Consider the following 19,166-nt stretch of genomic DNA (forward strand, 5'->3'; position numbering starts at 1 on the left):
TAAATTGGTCTATGTTAGAGTTATCCTTTGGTCTTAGGCCTGTATTTTTAGACAGTCCCAAGGAAGTTCGATTGTTCACACGATGCAAAAAACGTTGTTTTCTTTTAAGTAAACTAAATTTTGCCCGATGGCAATCAAAGTCAAGGATCCGCCTTTAAAAAACGGCATTGTTTGACAAATACGCAAATCAATGCTTAGAGTGACCTCCCTTAGTGAACTCTTCAGGAAAAACATCAAACTACGTCAGAACTGTAAATAAAGAGAAATGTATTGCTCACTTACTGTCAATGTTTACGTTTTCTGAGCAATGTAATTCTGTGATATTTGATACAATTTTATATTCAAATGTAAAAAAATGCCTTGGACATTTCCATGGACAGAATTTTTGAAGAAAAGAGCATGTCGATACCTTTTACAACATTATTTGGGACAGTTTTTGAAAGAGAAACTGTCTCTAGATCAACTGAGTGTTGATCTGTACAATGGAAGAGGCTCGATCAAAGATTTGGAGCTGGATGTGGAGGTACCGTTTATATTTTGAGTTGTCGGAGCTTTATTCAATTTGAATGTGTCATGGGTAATCTCGGGCAAGACATGGACATGGGGTCTTGCATTATTCTGTTATAATTGAGAAAGGGAACTTAAAAGAGCAGAGACAATAATTTACTCAAAGTTCAGATGAATTAAAAAAAATATAATAAGTTTCACATGTGCAATTAAATTTCATTTGAGGCCACCCATGTTAAACCATCATTTTAAGACTGGGGGGTTTTTTTGTCCCGTAGACATGCAAGTCGGTCTATAATAATGTTGTGTCGAATCATATTGGATCATATGAACAGTCACCAATGCAATATGTACATGAAGTTTGGTGGTGAAGTGCTTGAACATATTTAACTCTATGCTTTCAGGCTTTGAATGAAGCCTTGGATTCCAGCAGTGTACCACTAGAGATAGTGGATGGCTTCATTAACCAAATCTCCGTGTCTGTTCCCTGGACCAATCTGATCCAGAGCAGCACAGAGATGGAGATCCAGGGACTAGAGATCACAGTACAGCCCAAACAGCGCATGGAAAATGGTGGGCAAAACTCACAATATAATACACATGTCATATTCACTTTACTGTGGAATTATATATTTTTTCCTTTATTTCTTTCTATTAGTTATTGTGACAATTTATTCTAGACTATTTGAAATAAGTGTCATTGATGAAAAGTTTCATGTGAATATTTGCAAATTTTCAATAAAGACAAAATGAATTTTACCATGATCTGAAAAACTTTGATACATGTTGTAATTTACTATGAACACTGTGCTTCATATAAAATATTTGCTTTTTAAGAATACTTAAATACCAGCTAATATTTGTGTATAATTATTATTTCTGTGTTTTCAGTGGGGGGCCTGGAGACCATGTTCAACAGCATGTGCAGCATGACCAGCAGTCTACAGATAGCGGAGGACTGCCTCAAGTCCACATCAGATGCAGACCAGGGCCAGGACCTGGGCACACCTTTTGAGGGCGTGCAGAAGTTTGCCCAGACCATTGATTCTGGTGAGTAAGACCTATGGTGAAATGGAGAAATGCCTGTAGAGATATTCCAACCATACATCAAACTTTTAATGAATTAAGCTTCCTTTATTGGTGTCAGGGTTTTTGGCCTATTATAAATTGGTAATTGGTATTTGTGTAAAATAGCCATAATTAGCTTAGACAGAATTTTAATTAATCTGCGTTATAAAGGACTTTTTGTGAGCTTTGTGACTATCAAAGTTAAATTATGTTTAGTTATTAAAAGTTTAACCTTTTAATGTTTGGTGATGTATGTTTAATGTTCATTGCATACATTGTGCATTGAAAGATAAGATGTTATTTTCAAATTACTTGAAAAAATCACAAAAGATGAGAACACATGTATATTAATTAAACAAGGAAATACCTTCTTAGTTGATCAAGTTTTACGTTTTTTCTTAACATATTTTTAAAAATTGTAAAATCTTTATAGAGAAAAAATCTTTCATTAAAAAAGAATGGAATGCAAGATAGGAATAACGTAAATGATTACTGGTATTTTAAATTTTATTTTGCATTTTATTCTTTTGGACGGCAAGATAGCAACACACATCTGTACACATTACAAACATTCTCCGATAACATGAGAAGAAATAACCAGAAGTTCCTGGTTGGTGTATGAAATTAAAATTCAATACAAGGAAACATTGCTGAATTGATAGGAATAAGATTTGATCAAATAATTTACGTTTCCGTGATTGATTTCAATCTCTTACAATTAGTAAAATGCTTGTTATTTCACTCTGATTGGACATATCTATTTATAGTGCTGTGCAGGGTGAAGGTCACCTTGATTGACACAGTTGTGAGGGTGGAGCACCTCCCTGACTCAGCAGAGAAGGGCGTGGCACTTGAAATCAAAATCAAACGGTGATTATTTGATATTCTACAAGTGGAAACTTGTGTATAGATTGATAGAGGAAACTGCAATTTGTTTCATTGAGATCTCCACAAAATGAACTTCTTTCTAATTTAATCTTTCGGATATACTTATTTATGAAATGGATAAATACTTCGGATCTGTTCTCTGAAAAAAATCTTGGAACAAGTGAAAAAAAAATTCCATTCATTTAAAGTTTATGAATTGATTTTGTTGCTATACAAGCATATGTAGGTACATATCTCTCAATACGGACTAACAGTTTTCTTTCCACTTCAGAATAGAGTACTTTGACGACATGGCGAAGGAGGAGGGCAGTCCAGTGGATGATTCCTCCAGAACCACGTGGGAGCCAGCAGCCATCGCCCACAAGAACCTGCTGATAGACGGCATGCAGATTCTGTGTGACGAGTTCAGTCGCCCCACTCATCAGACCCCCTCCAGAATGTTCTCGTCTGACTCGTACCAACAGGTCTTATCTACCATGGTCATGTATCTGATGTTGGATGTATATCTATAGTTTATGCTTTGTTAAAATTCTAAATGAGGAAAGCTTATGAAATAATCTTTTAATTTAAAGTTCATGTGTTTCTCTGTAAAGGAAAATTTAGATAAGGAATCTTTGAGGTAATGATGACCATGTATCCTATTATAAAAGTGTGCTCTTCTTCATATCATTATTCTTTAATTATAACACTGGTAATTAAAGGATTTCATATATTTTTTAAGCTTTTTTAATACAACATCAAAGAAATTGTAAAGCACACTCTACCTGTGTCAGTTTTTGCGCAGATTTTAATGGATGCGTATTATCTAGTATATAATGTTTCATGTGATGATGCATTTGGTTGTACAGTTTACTTTAACAGTTTATCAGGATACAGAAAAAGTACAAAAATTAAAAAAAATTAACTGTATTGGTTCATTATATCATTTTTCCATCACTCATACAAACCATTCATTCTATCTCTGTGTGGTTTGACTTTTTTCAGACTTTCATGTCCACTACAAGTTCCCCACCCTCTCCACTGGACAATCAAGGTGGGACAGTCCCGGTATCGGAGGTCTTCTCTGACCCGGTACAGATTGCCGGATTCACAGGAAAGTCCAGTCTGAAAGTCAAACTCAAACAGGAGGAAGGCGTGCAGGGGCCAAAGGTATATCAGTCAGTCAGCAAATTGTCCTAACCCTCTAGTGAATATCCTAGCTCTATATCACATTCAAGGTTGTCAGTAAGCCTTTTTTACTGTCAACTGTTTACAAGAAGTGCACAAGTTTTGCACATATTCAAAATACCTGGTAATATAATGCACATTATTAGGGTCCACAAGTATTACATGTATATGGCTCTGAAATGAAATCGGGGATAAATAATCATGAAAAACTGAACAAGAATTTATTTATTTAAAGATGTCCATAATTGTATATGTTATTACATACCATATACATTATTACTTATTAGGTTAGTTACTGACTCACTACGGAAATATATTGGGTTGATCAATCTCATAGATGGCGAGGCGAAGCCGAGCCGTCTATGAGATTGATCAACCCAATATATTTCCGTAGTGAGTCAGTAACTAACCTAATAAGTGTTTTGTTTTCCCGAGGACTATTAAGTGACATATTTATTCACAAATAGCGATGATCATGGCACAGCCATGTACAAGATGCCTAACATCTCGTCCAATTTAACTCATTTAAACTCTTCAAAATTTTCAATCTCACCTTTCAATACTCTTTAAAAATCTTTGCTTCACCCATGTTTACCTACAATGTTTTGTTGCTATTCATTTGTAAATGTTTTCTCCCTTTTCTCTGAAGAGATTTGAGCAAATTTCGACGCTGCCATTTTGTTCTGCTTCAGACAAAACAATGTGACGTCAATATTCTAAGGGCAACTACTCTAATTTTAAAGAATTTCAAAGGGCGACTACTCCTTATACTTTAAGAACTTACGGCATGCGGTATATGTATTGAATACTATGAAATGTCGAAATGAGTAAGCGAAGCGTTGACCAATGACGGCCATATTGCCTAATATTAATTCTCACAGAACAAATATAGAGATATATGAGGCAATCACGTGCTATGTTTAAACCAATGTAAATGTGACATTTCAGTCCAAGGGAAAACAAATATGTGTATACTGCTATAGTAAGTATCAGGCTTGGGGTAATGCTAAATGTAATGGTAATGCATTGCAATGCATTACATGTTTTCAAAGTAATGCTAGTAATGTGTAATGCCACAAAATTAGCATTACAAGTAATGGTAATGTAATTAATTACTTTCCAAAATCTAATGTAATGCTGGCATTACATGGCATTACTTTGCATTACTATGCTTATTTATGCATGTTCTCTTTTAAAAATGTGATAAAAAAATGAATATTTGAAATTAAATTTGATTAAATTTATTTATAAAGAAGAAAGAAATAACTCTTGAGATAAAAATGTTTTAATGGTATTATTAAAAAAGATTTTTAAAAAATTCATATTTGAATTGTTAATATTACTAAATATAACAGCACAATTTCATAACATTTTTAAGAGTGTTGTTATTAAGAGTTTTTAATCATTTAAACAATTTACTCCAATAAGTTTGCACTTCAATAAGAAATGTGTCAACAACACACTATGTCCCCAGGATAATCTAAGTATCAAAACAATCTATTGTTATAAGAAGTGCTAAACACCCCAATCCCCTTCCCTTCGCTATGTCCCAATAGAGTAGGAGACACATGCACCTTTAAAAGCATAATGAATGCAATGTCCATCCATGATGAAAATAAATATCACTTCCAATATTATAAACCATTTGAAAATAATTTTACTTATTATCTCTCTCTCTCTCTCTCTCTCTCTCTCTCTCTCTCTCTCTCTCTCTTGTATCTTAAGTACTCTGTACATTAGTTTGGACTGATAGAAAATACAAGATTCATGTATTTTTTCTATTATTGCACTTAATATATCCTTAGATAAAGATTGTCAAACAGTACTTTTCAGTCCAAGCTTCGACTCCTCCTGTAAAACATTTATTTAGTATAGCTCGGAAGTTTTTTTAAACTAACAGGATGCAGTTAAAAGATGAACCCTTTGAAACTTCGATCATAAAGTGAAACAGCAATCTTTTGTCTTACAGTGTCCTTAGTAGAAAGAAATACGATTAAAACACAGTATCTTAAGAAATATAACTGGGAAAAACCATCTGTTTATGAATTAATACAATTAAGTGTCCAAAATTATAGAGATTTGTGTAATCTGGGGAAATATCTCTATTTAGCTTTTAATAACCGCAACATTATTCCTTAAATTGTTTTTTGTTATGCATGTAATTCTGTGTCTCTATTTCGTATCCTACATTGTATCAAGCCAAATGTCAATAAATATCATTTTACTTATTTGATACGCATGTTGTTCATAATGCCACAAGATGATTATATATTGAGCAAATAAAGAATGACTCTTGTATAGTCATTGAATTTGAACCTGATACTGAGCATGAACCTGTAGATATGTTAAAGAGTGTTTTATATTTGAAACATTTGCAAAAACTCTTTCTTAGCTTTGGTTTTTTAAAACAAAGTAATGGTAATGGTAATGCATTACTTTACTCATGTAATGGTAATGTAATGCATTACTTCAAGAAAATCAAGTAATGGTAATGGTAATTTAATGCCCAAATTCATGAAGTAATGGTAATGTAATGCAGCATTACTTTACAATGTAATTCGCCCCAAGCCTGGACTAAGTATTCCTGTTATTAGGACAAAAAATGTTAATTTCTTAAATTGTAGTTTCTTGCTTGTGCCACAGTAAGATATAAAGTTATAGAAAACTGGCATCTTATTTCCTTTACAGTGAATAGCAAACATTTGAAAACCGTAGTAATGTAAAAAGGCAGTTTTATATACATCATTTAACCTTAGAAAATCAGTCAGAAGAATATAGATTTGTTGAATAAAGTATGCTGAAAATTCAAAAGTGTCATGACATGAACAGCTTCATAATAATATTAAAAGTTGAGTAACTGGGCATACCCAAAACACATGGCGCTTTCCTAGGGGAAAAGTACCAGTAATGTGCAGATGTTTTGTCTTTGATAAAACTGTTTTAAGGGTCCTAGCTATAGTTTTGTATGTTCTAGGTGGAGATTGAGCTGGAAGTTGGAGGACTCCATTTGTTGCTCAGTCCCACACAGTTCCACGCTGTCCTTGACCTTGTTAATGGCTTCTTGTCGCCAAGTAAGGAACTGAATACCAGAAAACGCCTATTGTCATGCACATGTTTACATTGTTTATGGAAATAGTTAAAAAAAATGTAGGCTGATACTTAATAGTGGGGGATTCCTTAACACAGTGTATGTGCCAAACTAGGGATCAAGCAATATCAAGTATCATATATTGCAGACCCAATTGGGTTAACCTTGCTATTTTGAATTTAATGTTAATTGACCTAAAATTTGACATAAGATGTACTGGGCATGACATTTAAACAACTTACGAAGTAAATATAGATGATTTTTATTAGCATATATACATGTTATACATGTATAGTGTGGCTCATTTTGTGCCTATATAATGGAAACATTTTGATAAGTTTTCTTCTGTTTAGAATCCAGCAATGAGGGCAGGGAGCGGGCGAGGAGTAAAAGTAAGCCAATGAATGAGGAGGATTACAGGAAGGTGGAGACGGAGTTACAGAAACAGCTCCACTCGGACCGCTTCCACCCCAGCCACATGGACACACTGACTGCCACCGATCTCCAAGACATCATGACACATTCCATTGGTAATTTGTCATTGTGAAACTGTCAACTCTTCTCTGATAAAGGAGACTTGTAGAGGCAGATTTTCAATGTAAAATAGTCAATTTCTTAATAGAGAAAGATTCTGGTGAGCTTTTAAACCAAGAGCCACTCAGGGATTTATTAGTGACTCTCAAGTGAGAATTTTAACTGAGCAATCAAAGCTTCATGTTCTCTGATTCATTATTTACATATCATTTCTTTTAGCTGGTCATTTTTAATGATGTTGATCATTTGATTTATTACATTGACATTACATTTCTTTTTGTAGGGGATGAGCAGTATTTTTCACTGGCTCCTGACCCAATGGAATCATCAGTCAACAGTAACTTTAGCTTGGCTTCAGGCAGATCTGGAAGCACTGTAACCAGTAAGATAAAAAATATGCACACCCCTTATCACATGCATTTTGTTGATTGGTTGTAGCAATGTTGTTGGAATAGTTTAGCTTCTCGAGAAGAGCATAATTCACCATGCCTTTTGCCCTCTGTGAATATTATCCATATCTTTACCATACCTTTTTCCCTCAGTGAATATTATCCGTATATTTACCTTACCTTTTTCCCTCAGTGAATATTATCCATACTTTTACCTTACCTTTTTCCCTCTGTGAATATTATCCATATCTCAGGCAGCTACCAGTAAACCAAGATATTATCTGGATAATGTAGTGGTTTTTAGCTCACCTGGGGCATCTGTCCGTCTGTAAACTTTTTACTTTTATGACTTCTTCTCCAGAACCACTGGGCCAATTTTAACCAAACTTGGCACAAAACATTATTGAGGTGAAGGGTTTGTTAAAAATAAAGGGCTATGCTCCTTTTGAAGGAGAGATGATTAAGAATTAATGAAAACTTCTTGGTAATATTTGAAAATCTTCTCAAAAAATCTACTTGCCAGAAAAGCTGTAATTTATATGGAAGCATCCTCAGATAAAGTAGATTCAAGTTTGTTCAAATCATGTTCCCTCGGGTAGGGTTGGGCCACAATGGAGAGTCAAATTTTTACATAGGAATATATTGAGGAAAATCTTTAAGAAGCTTCTCTTTAAAAACAAATAGGCCAGACAAGCTGTAACGTCTGTGGAAGCATGTATAGGTAATTTATATTTAAGTATATTTAAATCAAGATCCCAGAAGTTAGGGGGCCACAATAGGGGTCAAATTATTACATAGGAATATATAGAAAAACCAATTAATTAGAAAAGCTGTAACTTGTGTGGAAGCATTCTCAGGTAATGCTGATTCAAGTTTGTTCAAATCATGATCCCCAGGGATAGAATGAGGACATAATGGGAAGGGGGTGGTGAATTATAACATAGGAAATGAATTTGATGATTCTCAAAACTCAAATGTTATGATATATGGTATTACCCATACATAAGCATCTTGACATTTGTTGATTCTCAGGTGTTGGCAATTTTGCGACACACAAGGGGTTCATAGTTTGATGTAGGGTTATATTTTTATGAACAGTTGTTCAAGATCTCCTTGAGAAATGCATTGCTCAATATTTGATGTGACTTTAAAATCATCTAGTTATTGTTTATTATGGTTATTGTTGTTCAGACAAGCGATGTGGCCCATGGTCCTCTTGTTTGAAATTGATATTCTATTGTGGTATTAACTTTTTTGAGGTTGATATCTGAAGTACATTTGAAAATGACCTTCTTTTGGGTGACTTAAGAATCTTGTGTAGTGATCAATCTATAGAAGTAGATCAAAGGATCTGATTTAATGATATTTTACTTTGGGTTCTTCACTATGTATTCGATCTGTTTTAATAATGATTTTATATATTGCAGCCACACGTTCGGGGCCAAGAAAAGATGGGAAAGCTGCAAAAGGTGAGTACAACTGACTCAACGTCCAACATCCATTTATAAATGTATGAATTTTTGCTTTTGTGTTTATGACTCCAACTTAATTATACATGTTGTACAATGGAACTGAAATTTTACAAATTCAATATATAATACACTGTAGAGCAGGCTTGGGGCGAATTACATTGTAAAGTAATGCATTACATTACCATTACTTCATGAATTTGGGCATTAAATTACCATTACTTTATTTTCTTGAAGTAATGCATTACATTACCATTACATGAGTAAAGTAATGCATTACCATTACCATTACTTTGTTTTAAAAAAGTAAAGCTAATAAAGAGTTTTTGCAAATGTTTCAAATATTAAACACTCTTTAACATATCTACAGGTTCATGCTCAGTATCAGGTTCAAATTCAATGACTATACAAGAGTCATTCTTTATTTGCTCAATATATAATCATCTTGTGGCATTATGAACAACATGCTTATCAAATAAGTAAAATGATATTTATTGACATTTGGCATGATACAATGTAGGACACGAAATAGAGACGCAGAATTACATGCATAACAAAAATCAATTTATGGAATAATGTTGCAGTTATCAAAAGCTAAATAGAGATATTTCCCCAGATTACACAAATCTCTATAATTTTGGACACTTAATTGTATTAATTCATAAACAGATGGTTTTTCCCAGTTATATTTCTTAAGATACTGTATTTGAATCGTATTTCTTTCTACTGAGGACACTTTCAGACAAAAGATTGCTGTTGCACTTTATGATCGAAGTTTCAAAGGGTTCATCTTTTAACTGCATCCTGTTAATTTGAAAATCTACCCAGCTATACTAAATAAATGTTTTACAGGAGGAGTCGAAGCTTGGACTGAAAAGTACTGTTTGACGATCTTTATCTTAGGATATATTAAGTGCAATAATAGAAAAAATACATGAATCTTGTATTTTCTATCAGTCCAAACTAATGTACAGTGTACCTAATATACAAGAGAGAGAGAGAGAGAATAAGTAAGTAGTAAAATTATTTTCAAATGGGTTATAATATTGGAAGTGATATTGATTTTCATCATGTATGGACAGTGCATTCATTTTGCTTTTAAAGGTGCATGTCTGTCTCCTATTCTATTGGGACATAGTGAAGGGAAGGAGATTGGGGTGTTTAGCACTTCTTATAACAATACCTTGGTAGATTGTTTTGATACTTAGATTATCCTGGGGGCATAGTGTGTTGTTGACACATTTCTTATGGAAGTGCAAACTAATTGGAGTAAATTTTTTAAATGATTAAAAACTCTTTATAACAACACTCTTAAAAATGTTATGAAATTGTGCTGTTATATTTAGTAATATTAACAATTCAAAAATGAATTTTTAAAATCTTTTTTAATAATACAATTAAAACATTTTTATCTCAAGAATTATTTCTATCTTCTTAAAAAATAAATTAAGTCAAATTCAATTTCAACTATTCATTTATTCATCACATTTTTTAAAGTGAACATGCATAAATAAGCATAGTAATGCAAAGTAATGCCATGTAATGCCAGCATTACACTAGATTTTGGAAAGTAATAAATTACATTACCATTACTTGTAATGCTAATTTTGTGGCATTACACATTACTAGCATTACTTTGAAGACATGTAATGCATTGCAATGCATTACCATTACATTTAGCATTACCCCAAGCCTGCTTTAGAGCAATTCCTTTTAGCTAATCTGAGCCAAAGGCTCAAGTGAGCTTTTCTAATCAAAATTTACCCGATGTCTGTCATCATTGTCATTGTTGTCATCATCATTGACACGTACCATACGCTTTCCTTTTTTCATCCTCTTCTCCAGACCAATTGTGCCAATTTTATCCAAACTTGGCAAAAAACATCCTTGGGGGAATGGCTTTCAAGTTTGTTCAAATGAAGGGCCATTTCCCTTCAAAGGAGAGATAAGTTAGAAGTGAAAATTGGGTTCAATATTTCAAAAATTTTCTTCAGAACCACTGATCCAATATGAACTTCAACTTATTAATTAAAATCACTTAAGGGGAAGGGCTTTGAAGTTTGTTCAAATAAAGGACCATTTGCTCTTCAAAGGGGAGATAATCAGGTAACACTGAAAATTGTTTGGTGTTTGAAAATTTTACTTCCCTAGAACCATTGGATCAGTTTCAACCAAACTCGGCACAAAGTATCCTTGGGGGTGAACTTTCAAGCTTGCTCAAATCAAGGGCCAGTTCCCCTTCAAAGGGGAGAGAATTAAGAGGGAGTAAAGATTCGGTGAGGAAATTCAGAAATTTTCTTCTTCAGAACCAAAATGCCGTAGTAATGTTTTATCAGACTGGATAATTTGGCTTTGATTCCAAACACTGCCGCTAGCTGATTATGGTTATGACCATCCTTTGCATTGTATACTAGTAGCAATAAACCGCATGCATGTTGTGTCAGTGTGCATTATAAATGAAACCGAATAATACTGTGTTACCCTTGTCTGTCTGTCCATAACAAAAATTTCCATCACATTTTTCTGAGCAACTATTAATCACAGGTGTTTGAAATTTGAACACACTCTTTGTTAAGACTTGGCATATGGTGGGATCCATTTATGTACCAACCGGACATCAACTTCCTATTAAATGATGACTTTGTCTATTTTTTGGCCAAAATTTTCAAACATATTCATCAAAGATTTCTTAGCAACTATTCATTGCAGATGCTTAAAAATTTAACACACTCTTTGTTTAGGCATGCTTTTTGATAGGATTTATTCTGAACCAATCAGATTTCAACTTCTTGTTAAATGTCAACTTTACTAATTTTTATATATTCACATCAGAGTGGGGGTATTGGCTCACAGATTTCTTGTTATAAAAGATTGACCATTAAAGGTCTGCAGGTTTCTTTTTACCAAAAGTTCACAATTTTTAGCCCCTAGAGGGGTACCTGGAGGTAGGGTAGAGATAACTCTAGATTCTTCTGACTCATGCCATACACACCCTCCTCGGAGGCTTCCCATTCCTATTAATGAATTGATGTTTGCAAACGTCAAATAAAAGTGGGACCATGTCAATGCACTTTGAAATTTTTTTCAAAGCGTGTTGATATCATTGATATTAACACACTTTTTAAAAAATATTGTGCAGGGGTTATTAGTTGTTAGAAAACAAAGAAAGGATGTGAAAACATCAGAACCAAATGGTATGAATTCCATCTACGTCCTTTGATAGGTCCTGGAATATTAGCTAATGTTAGTTTTTACATAGTTATACACATCTAGTGTGATTATTACTACAATGCTTCCTATTGTGCAATAGCCATTGTTCGAGTTTTCATGGTCTGGAAGACAACGCAATAGAAACGCTGTGGGAGCACGGTACAAACGCAGAAGAAACGTCAAGAGAGCGCGATGAATGCAGCAACAGCTCTTTTGAGAGAGAGAGAGAGAGAGAGAGAGAGAGAGCAGGCACTGCAATACAATAATTAAAGCTATAAATGTCATCTTGTGAAAGATTTTTTGCTGTTTAAAAACAGTGTAACATCGTGTAGTTTACGATTTCATTCTAACCCACCAATTATTGATCCTAGAATGACATGAATAGTGCACATCTTGGGATTTATTGAGTGTACATAAGGACCTACTGACTACTGTTAAAGTATTAAACCCCTGTCACACCGGAGCTGCGTCCTCACGGCAATTCCACTGCGTCCTTGAATAATATAAAAATGCCAGGGTAAACGCAGTAGAGTCTCCTACAGTGCTGTAACTACGCAACAGCATCTTCGTTTGTCACAATAGAATTTGAACATTTTAGAATGCCATGCGACGGCGCGCACTTTGAACATGCACACGTAACTTTGAACGCGCCATGGCTCAGCGTTTTGATAAACATGCCATAGAAGCGGAGTGATGTCGCCGTGACAGCGCCGTAAGGTCTCCAACAGTGCCTCGAGAGGTCCATTGGCGTCCTCAAAGAATGTAGCTAATCGCAGTGTAGACTCAGTGATAAGTCAATTGTCCTTGCACAGAGACTTCTCGGAGTCCTTTGAGATCTTACTGTGTCTCTATCGCGCTCTCACTGTTCATCCACAGCGTTTGAACAAGTCGTTTTTTCATTTGGCTGCGTTCCCAAGGGACCCTCTCTCTCTCTCTCTCTCTCTCTCTCTCTCTCTCTCTCTATGGCACTTTAAATGTTTCAATCTTTAGTCTCCTCCTGAGAAAGGATTACATTTTACATTTACCAAAAAATACTTTAAGCAATCTTGCAGTTCACATACATTTATTAAATCAACAGTCTATCGTTACTACAAAATCACTTACAAATGACTGACAACAGGCATCAGTGAATGGCCCTTTCAATTCAGGAAACATGGCAAAGGAAACATTGCAAAAAACTCTTTGAAAAAGTTCTGCATTAATCAAAATATTTACAGTAGCTGGTATAATACGTTAGATAATAAAAAATAATCTACATTAAACACATCGTTTTATTGTTATTGTATTTGATTAATATTTTATTTGGGAGGAAAGGGTTAATATTTATTGTCGGATGATTAAATCACATTCACAAAACTTATTACATATAATATCAAACCTTGCATACAAGATAACTTGACATTATAAGAAAACACCTACTTAGTAGTAATCTGTAACTTAACAATGAAGTAATTCCACTCTTGGTTAATTGCATGATCTTTTGCCTTTTCATTTGCCTATAAATAAAATACATGTAAACAATTCAATAAAAAATTCATATACTTTGTACATGTACTTTTCAACAGTGCTTCCTGATAGAATAGAAATATGTGCATATTAAGCACTTGAAACAAAAGTGTTTTGTCTTCTCATGAAGAACATTATCAGAACTAGACACGATCTCGTTGCGAGCAACGAGTGGGTCTTCCGTCCGATTTTTGAATAGATTAGATTAAACTTATCACTTCAAAGATAAAATCGTAGATCTAAGCGAAAAATAGTAAAAAAAAAAAATTTGTGGCAATCTGGGCTTGAACCCGGGTCACCTGGGCCATGTCCACTACTCTATCGACTGAGCTACTCAGACTCTTGCTTCAGAACTTTGATGCTTAATTTCTCGAGAATGCCTGAATTACCTGAAAGCACCTTGTTGCGAGCAACAAGTGGGTCTTTTGTTAGATTTTGAATTGATAGGTTTCAATTAAACTGTTGATATTTGGTACGATTTACTATCATATTAACTTCCTTTTAAACTAATTTTTCAGCCTACACTGCGAAATGCAGATTTCCAGAAAAGGTCATTTTTAAACTTCAATATCTCTGCAATGCGTTGTCCGATTTTAAAACGGTTTTTAGTTTTGTATTCAGTACAAAAATGTCAACAAAACGCTAATGCTTTAAAATTCAAAAAAATCGAAATATTAGAATCACTTCTGGTGACGACCGGAAGTGACGGACGACCTGCTCATATTAAAATTTGATAAGTTTAAAAACATATTCTGATGGAAAAAAAATTGTAGATTATTTGATTTAAAAAAAATTTTAAACACAATTTTCCAAAAATGCTGTTTGAGCGGACCGGCAGTGAGGGACGATCGTAGTTTTACCTGATCGGCCCTAGAAATTCAAAAATCTATTATTCCTGAAACTTTCAGTTTTCTATCTTTAATCGTTTTTGCGAAAAAGGGAGGACAAGATCACTTTTTACAAAAAGAAAAACGAATATAACGGCCGACCAGAAGTGACATCATCAACAAAAATGTACATGATAAAAGACCTTGATATTTTGTATTATTCGTGAAATTTTCATAAAAATCCGTTGTAGCATATTTGAGATATTTGAGTTTTAAGAAAAATGTTAAGAAAAAACAGAATAATAATAGTGAAAAATAGAGAAAAAGAAACCTAACAAAAACAATAGGGTCTTCCGATGGAAACGGAAGACCCTAATAAAACAAATATGGTACAACACAAAAATTAACAAGAAATTGATACAAATGCATGACGAATTACATGGGAGATAAAATAGCAATACCCAAATTGACACCAATATTAGCAATCGAAATTTTAACAAAGCATTTCTTTAAACAAATCTCTAAACCTGTTATCACTAAAGAAGTAGACAAAAGGATTCAGAATGCTATTAATTGCACCAAAATGTGCAAGCACACCAAACAAAACATAGGTGGATCTATCAATAGCAATGTAAGGGTCGTAATAATTCTTATACGCAACCAATGTGTTTATCGTGACAAGAGGGAAGTAGCTGACAATGAGAAGAACCGTTATGATGCAGAACGTAAGTGTTATTTTGACGTTGTCATCTTTCGCAGCTCGCCTAGCAGCTTTGCTGTCTTTTGAAGTTGCATCCTGATTCTTATTACCAAAATTTTGACCATCTCTTAATTTTTTTCTTGCTGCTTTTTGAGCCAGAATTGTCTTCCAAATGATTACCTGGAGGCATACTACAATAATGGCTAAGAGAACAGATGTCGTGAGGTTGGAAAGGTTGTAAATAAATGGCCAAACCTTGCGTTCACCTACGTTTCCAATCATACATTGGGAAATGGTACGTCCTTCCATTTTCGTGTACCAGTTGCCAACCATAAATGGAAATGGGAGACCAGTCATGCATGCAAAACCAAAACAAGCGAGACAGATGCGTTTTGCGAAAGAAACAGACATCTGGGACTTCAGTGGATGGCATATCTTCCGGTATCTCTCGATTGCAATGACGAAAATGATGCAGTAAGATGTAGTGCTTACAATGTAAGCGGCGAAGTAGGTAACTCTGCACTCTATGTCACTGGTATCGTATGATGGAAACCACAGCTGTTCTACCTCTTTCATGAGATGCGCAAAAGAGGTGCTTAGATCAAAATAAGCCAAAATAAAGACAAAGATTTTGTACGTAGAATCGTATTGAATTTTACGAAAAATGTTCAGGACTAATGAATTTCCTACTATTCCTACAACACATAGAAATAGAATGAATATCCCCAAAGGCAGGCGATTCATCCTTTCTTTGACAATCTCGGGATGGGTCACTACAGAAGCATTTTGACCCATGATGTTCTTCACAGTTTGAATTCCTTTGTGCTCGTTAGTTAGAGACATTGTTATTTATACCAGTGAGTTGGTCACAAGTGCATGTCAATGTAATGTAATTTCATAAACTGGAGATTCATTTATCGTTGAGAACTCTTTTTAGTATCTGCTAATGATACTTTTTCCCATATTCATAAGAACTACTTAAGGTTAATGGTTTATTTATTTTCTTTATACATGAAAGCAATTCAGTTCTTCTCCTTTAATATTGGAGTAATGAATTAAAAAAGCAAACTTGCACAGCAATATACTTACCATCATGTAAAGAAACAAAACCCTTAATGAGGAAAAGTTGCATTAGTGGCCAAGAAATGGTAGAATCTTTTGTCAGCAAATTATACACCGTGCTCATTTATGACTACTGGTATGAGCTCCCTCGCAGTTAAATTTTATGGTACTCTCTCCTTTACATGCAATGCTAAAGTGTAGAGATAAGTAATTATGTACCACATGCATGTCGAAGATTTCCATGTCAGAAACTTACCATTCTGTAGTCTATGCTATCTTCTTAACCAATGCTTTTCAAGTTTTTAGGTTACCTGAAAATTAATTTAAACCATTTGAATTTGCCCAGTCTTAAATTTGCTCAGTTACAACGAGAGCAGAAGTGGCAAAAATAAACCAAGAGGGAATTTCCCTGTTTACAGTAAATTAAATCTTAAGAAATCTTTAAATTTTCTTTACTCCCATAAATATTTAAATAAAATGAATTCATGGTAATGATGTCCATGAAGCCCTATTCCAAAAGTGTGAAATGAAAGGCCCCTCAGGGTCAAGGATTTAGGCCCAAGGGTTGAGGGAATATGGCCAAACAATAAAAATTTGTTAAATCTTAGAAAATCTTCTTTCCACATCCATAATAGTGGAAGATAAACTGAATGCATGCCATTGGTTATGATTTTCATGAAGCTTTCTACCTAAATTGTGAAAATTATGAAACTTGGAACAGGGTTCAGGACTCTTGGTTACAAGATGGCCACATAATAAAAATATATTGATTTAATATTTTCTTTTATTACCTAATCAAAGGGATTTTGTTGTTTTATTACAAATTAAATATTTGCGTCTATTTTGAAGTGCCGGTCAATAGACTGCGATCTATTAGACCACCGGTCAATAGACTTCGATCTATTGGACCGCCGGTCAATAGACTGTGATCTATTGGACCGGCAACGTATTTCAGAACGCGGGTATGTTAATGTTACATCCTTTCGATAGTTCTCAGGGAATGTATATTCCTTTACATAGACGCTGTTTTTAGTACTTGGTGAAACCAAATTCAATGCTATCAAAATGGAGTATCAAATAATCAACAGTTTTAAAGCCTCATATAAGGTAAAAGACTACATGGATTTAAAATCTAATGGGTTGAAAACTCCCCCTTCTTTGAGTAAACTAATATTAAATTGAGATGTTGTAATGCATGCAACAGGTTTTGTGCACGTAAAAGATGAAAAAAAAATCTTAGTATATTGCATAATGGCACGAAAACCATCTGCAATATGCAAATTATAAACCCCGAAAAGTAAAAAAGGAATTAGGTAATAAAACAATTATTTAATGCTTGAACAGTCAATAGACCAGAATTTTTTCCCTTGGTGCAGGGAACAGCTCAGTATGATCTATTGCCCTCGGCCGTTGGCCTCGGGCAATAGATCATACTGAGCTGTTCCCTGCACCTCGGGAAAAATATTCTGGTCTATTGACTGCTCAGGCATTAAATAATTGTATACTGTACTATCAAAAGCATGGGAGATAAACTAACTGATTATTATGATGTTCATAATGTCCTTTACGTCCTTTTCTTATTAAGGTGTTATGGGACACTTGTCGATACTGGAGTGGATGAAAGAACAACCATCCAAAAAAAAATTGTACATTTGGGTACAACATACATTAAGTGGGCTGAATTACAAATGACAGATGATTCTGAGATGGGTCTTATCAATATTACTGGACATTACATGCATTGTTAAATTTACATTCGAGTCCCTTAACTTTCAGTTTCGGGTAAATTTTTCACAGATGGAGCAAATGAATAGCCTACATGTAGTTTCAAAATACAAAGTTCGTTGTGTATCGGTCATATGAAGATTGTACGTCATAATTTGACCACTCAAAGTAGCAGATAAATGACCCGAAACATTTTCTTTTATGTAAAAGGCAGCTTACCTGGTATTTAGAATATCACACATAAATCAAAGCATTTATCTTTTGGTTGTTTAAGGGTCCAATTAAATTTTTCAAAGATAATTAAAACTATACATGTATTATATATTAGTGGATATGTTAATATGAGTGTAGGGGATACACTTTACAAAGAAGAATAGAGATAAATAAATTTGTAATTTTAATATGTTATTTTGTATAATAATTGATTCTAGGTGGTGTTCAAGAAGTACTGTAGAAAGTCTCTTTGGGAGTTGTTTTTTTTTTGGCCCCTGTAGGTAGTTATAAATATTCCTCCTACTCTTGGGCCCCTTGCACTCCCCCCAACCCTCCTGATGAATTGATGTTTGCAAACATCAAATAATTAAAGCAGGGGTAACAGTCAGAGGATTTTAGACACTTTAAATAATGGAAGCTTAAAATGCAAACATGAGGCGACAGGTCTATCTAAGGTCTATGGTACTCAGGTGACTGTCTAGGCCTATGGGCCTCTTGTTTAATGAAGTGCCATGCTCTTTTTCAAGCAGTGATGATTAAAAATAATTGAAAAAATCTTGCATTTTAATTTTTTGAATAATAGTCTGAAAAACCAAATGGGCAGAAAAAATTGATTGACACTGAAGATGACATCTTTTTGGCTTGTTCTTTGAGGGGTTATAAACAATCATGTTTTTGTATATATTATTTTATTAAAAATCATAGATTTATCATCATAGTAGATTTAACATCTTGATCCAAAGAGTTGGACAATGTTGAGTTTCCAGATGCAGCTCAAGCGAAGTGTCTTGCTTGATCTGATGATCTGTACCA

At 34.2% G+C, this 19,166-nt stretch overlaps 1 protein-coding gene across 1 annotated transcript in view; it reads left to right on the forward strand.

Annotated features, from left to right (window-relative positions):
- Positions 1–227: 227 nt before the first annotated feature.
- Positions 228–19,166, forward strand: part of LOC105338878 (autophagy-related protein 2 homolog B) — a 56,224-nt gene continuing 37,285 nt past the window's right edge. The window contains exons 1-10 of the mRNA XM_011444166.4: positions 228–523; positions 912–1,080; positions 1,399–1,557; positions 2,343–2,445; positions 2,735–2,927; positions 3,448–3,612; positions 6,605–6,701; positions 7,072–7,248; positions 7,536–7,634; positions 9,069–9,110. Of these exons, the coding sequence (XP_011442468.3) occupies positions 356–523; positions 912–1,080; positions 1,399–1,557; positions 2,343–2,445; positions 2,735–2,927; positions 3,448–3,612; positions 6,605–6,701; positions 7,072–7,248; positions 7,536–7,634; positions 9,069–9,110 (1,372 nt within the window). The 5' untranslated portion in view covers positions 228–355. The remainder of the gene's footprint in view (positions 524–911; positions 1,081–1,398; positions 1,558–2,342; positions 2,446–2,734; positions 2,928–3,447; positions 3,613–6,604; positions 6,702–7,071; positions 7,249–7,535; positions 7,635–9,068; positions 9,111–19,166) is intronic.

This window comes from Magallana gigas, chromosome 6 (assembly GCF_963853765.1).
Source record: "Magallana gigas chromosome 6, xbMagGiga1.1, whole genome shotgun sequence".
NCBI classification, from domain to species: domain Eukaryota; kingdom Metazoa; phylum Mollusca; class Bivalvia; order Ostreida; family Ostreidae; genus Magallana; species Magallana gigas.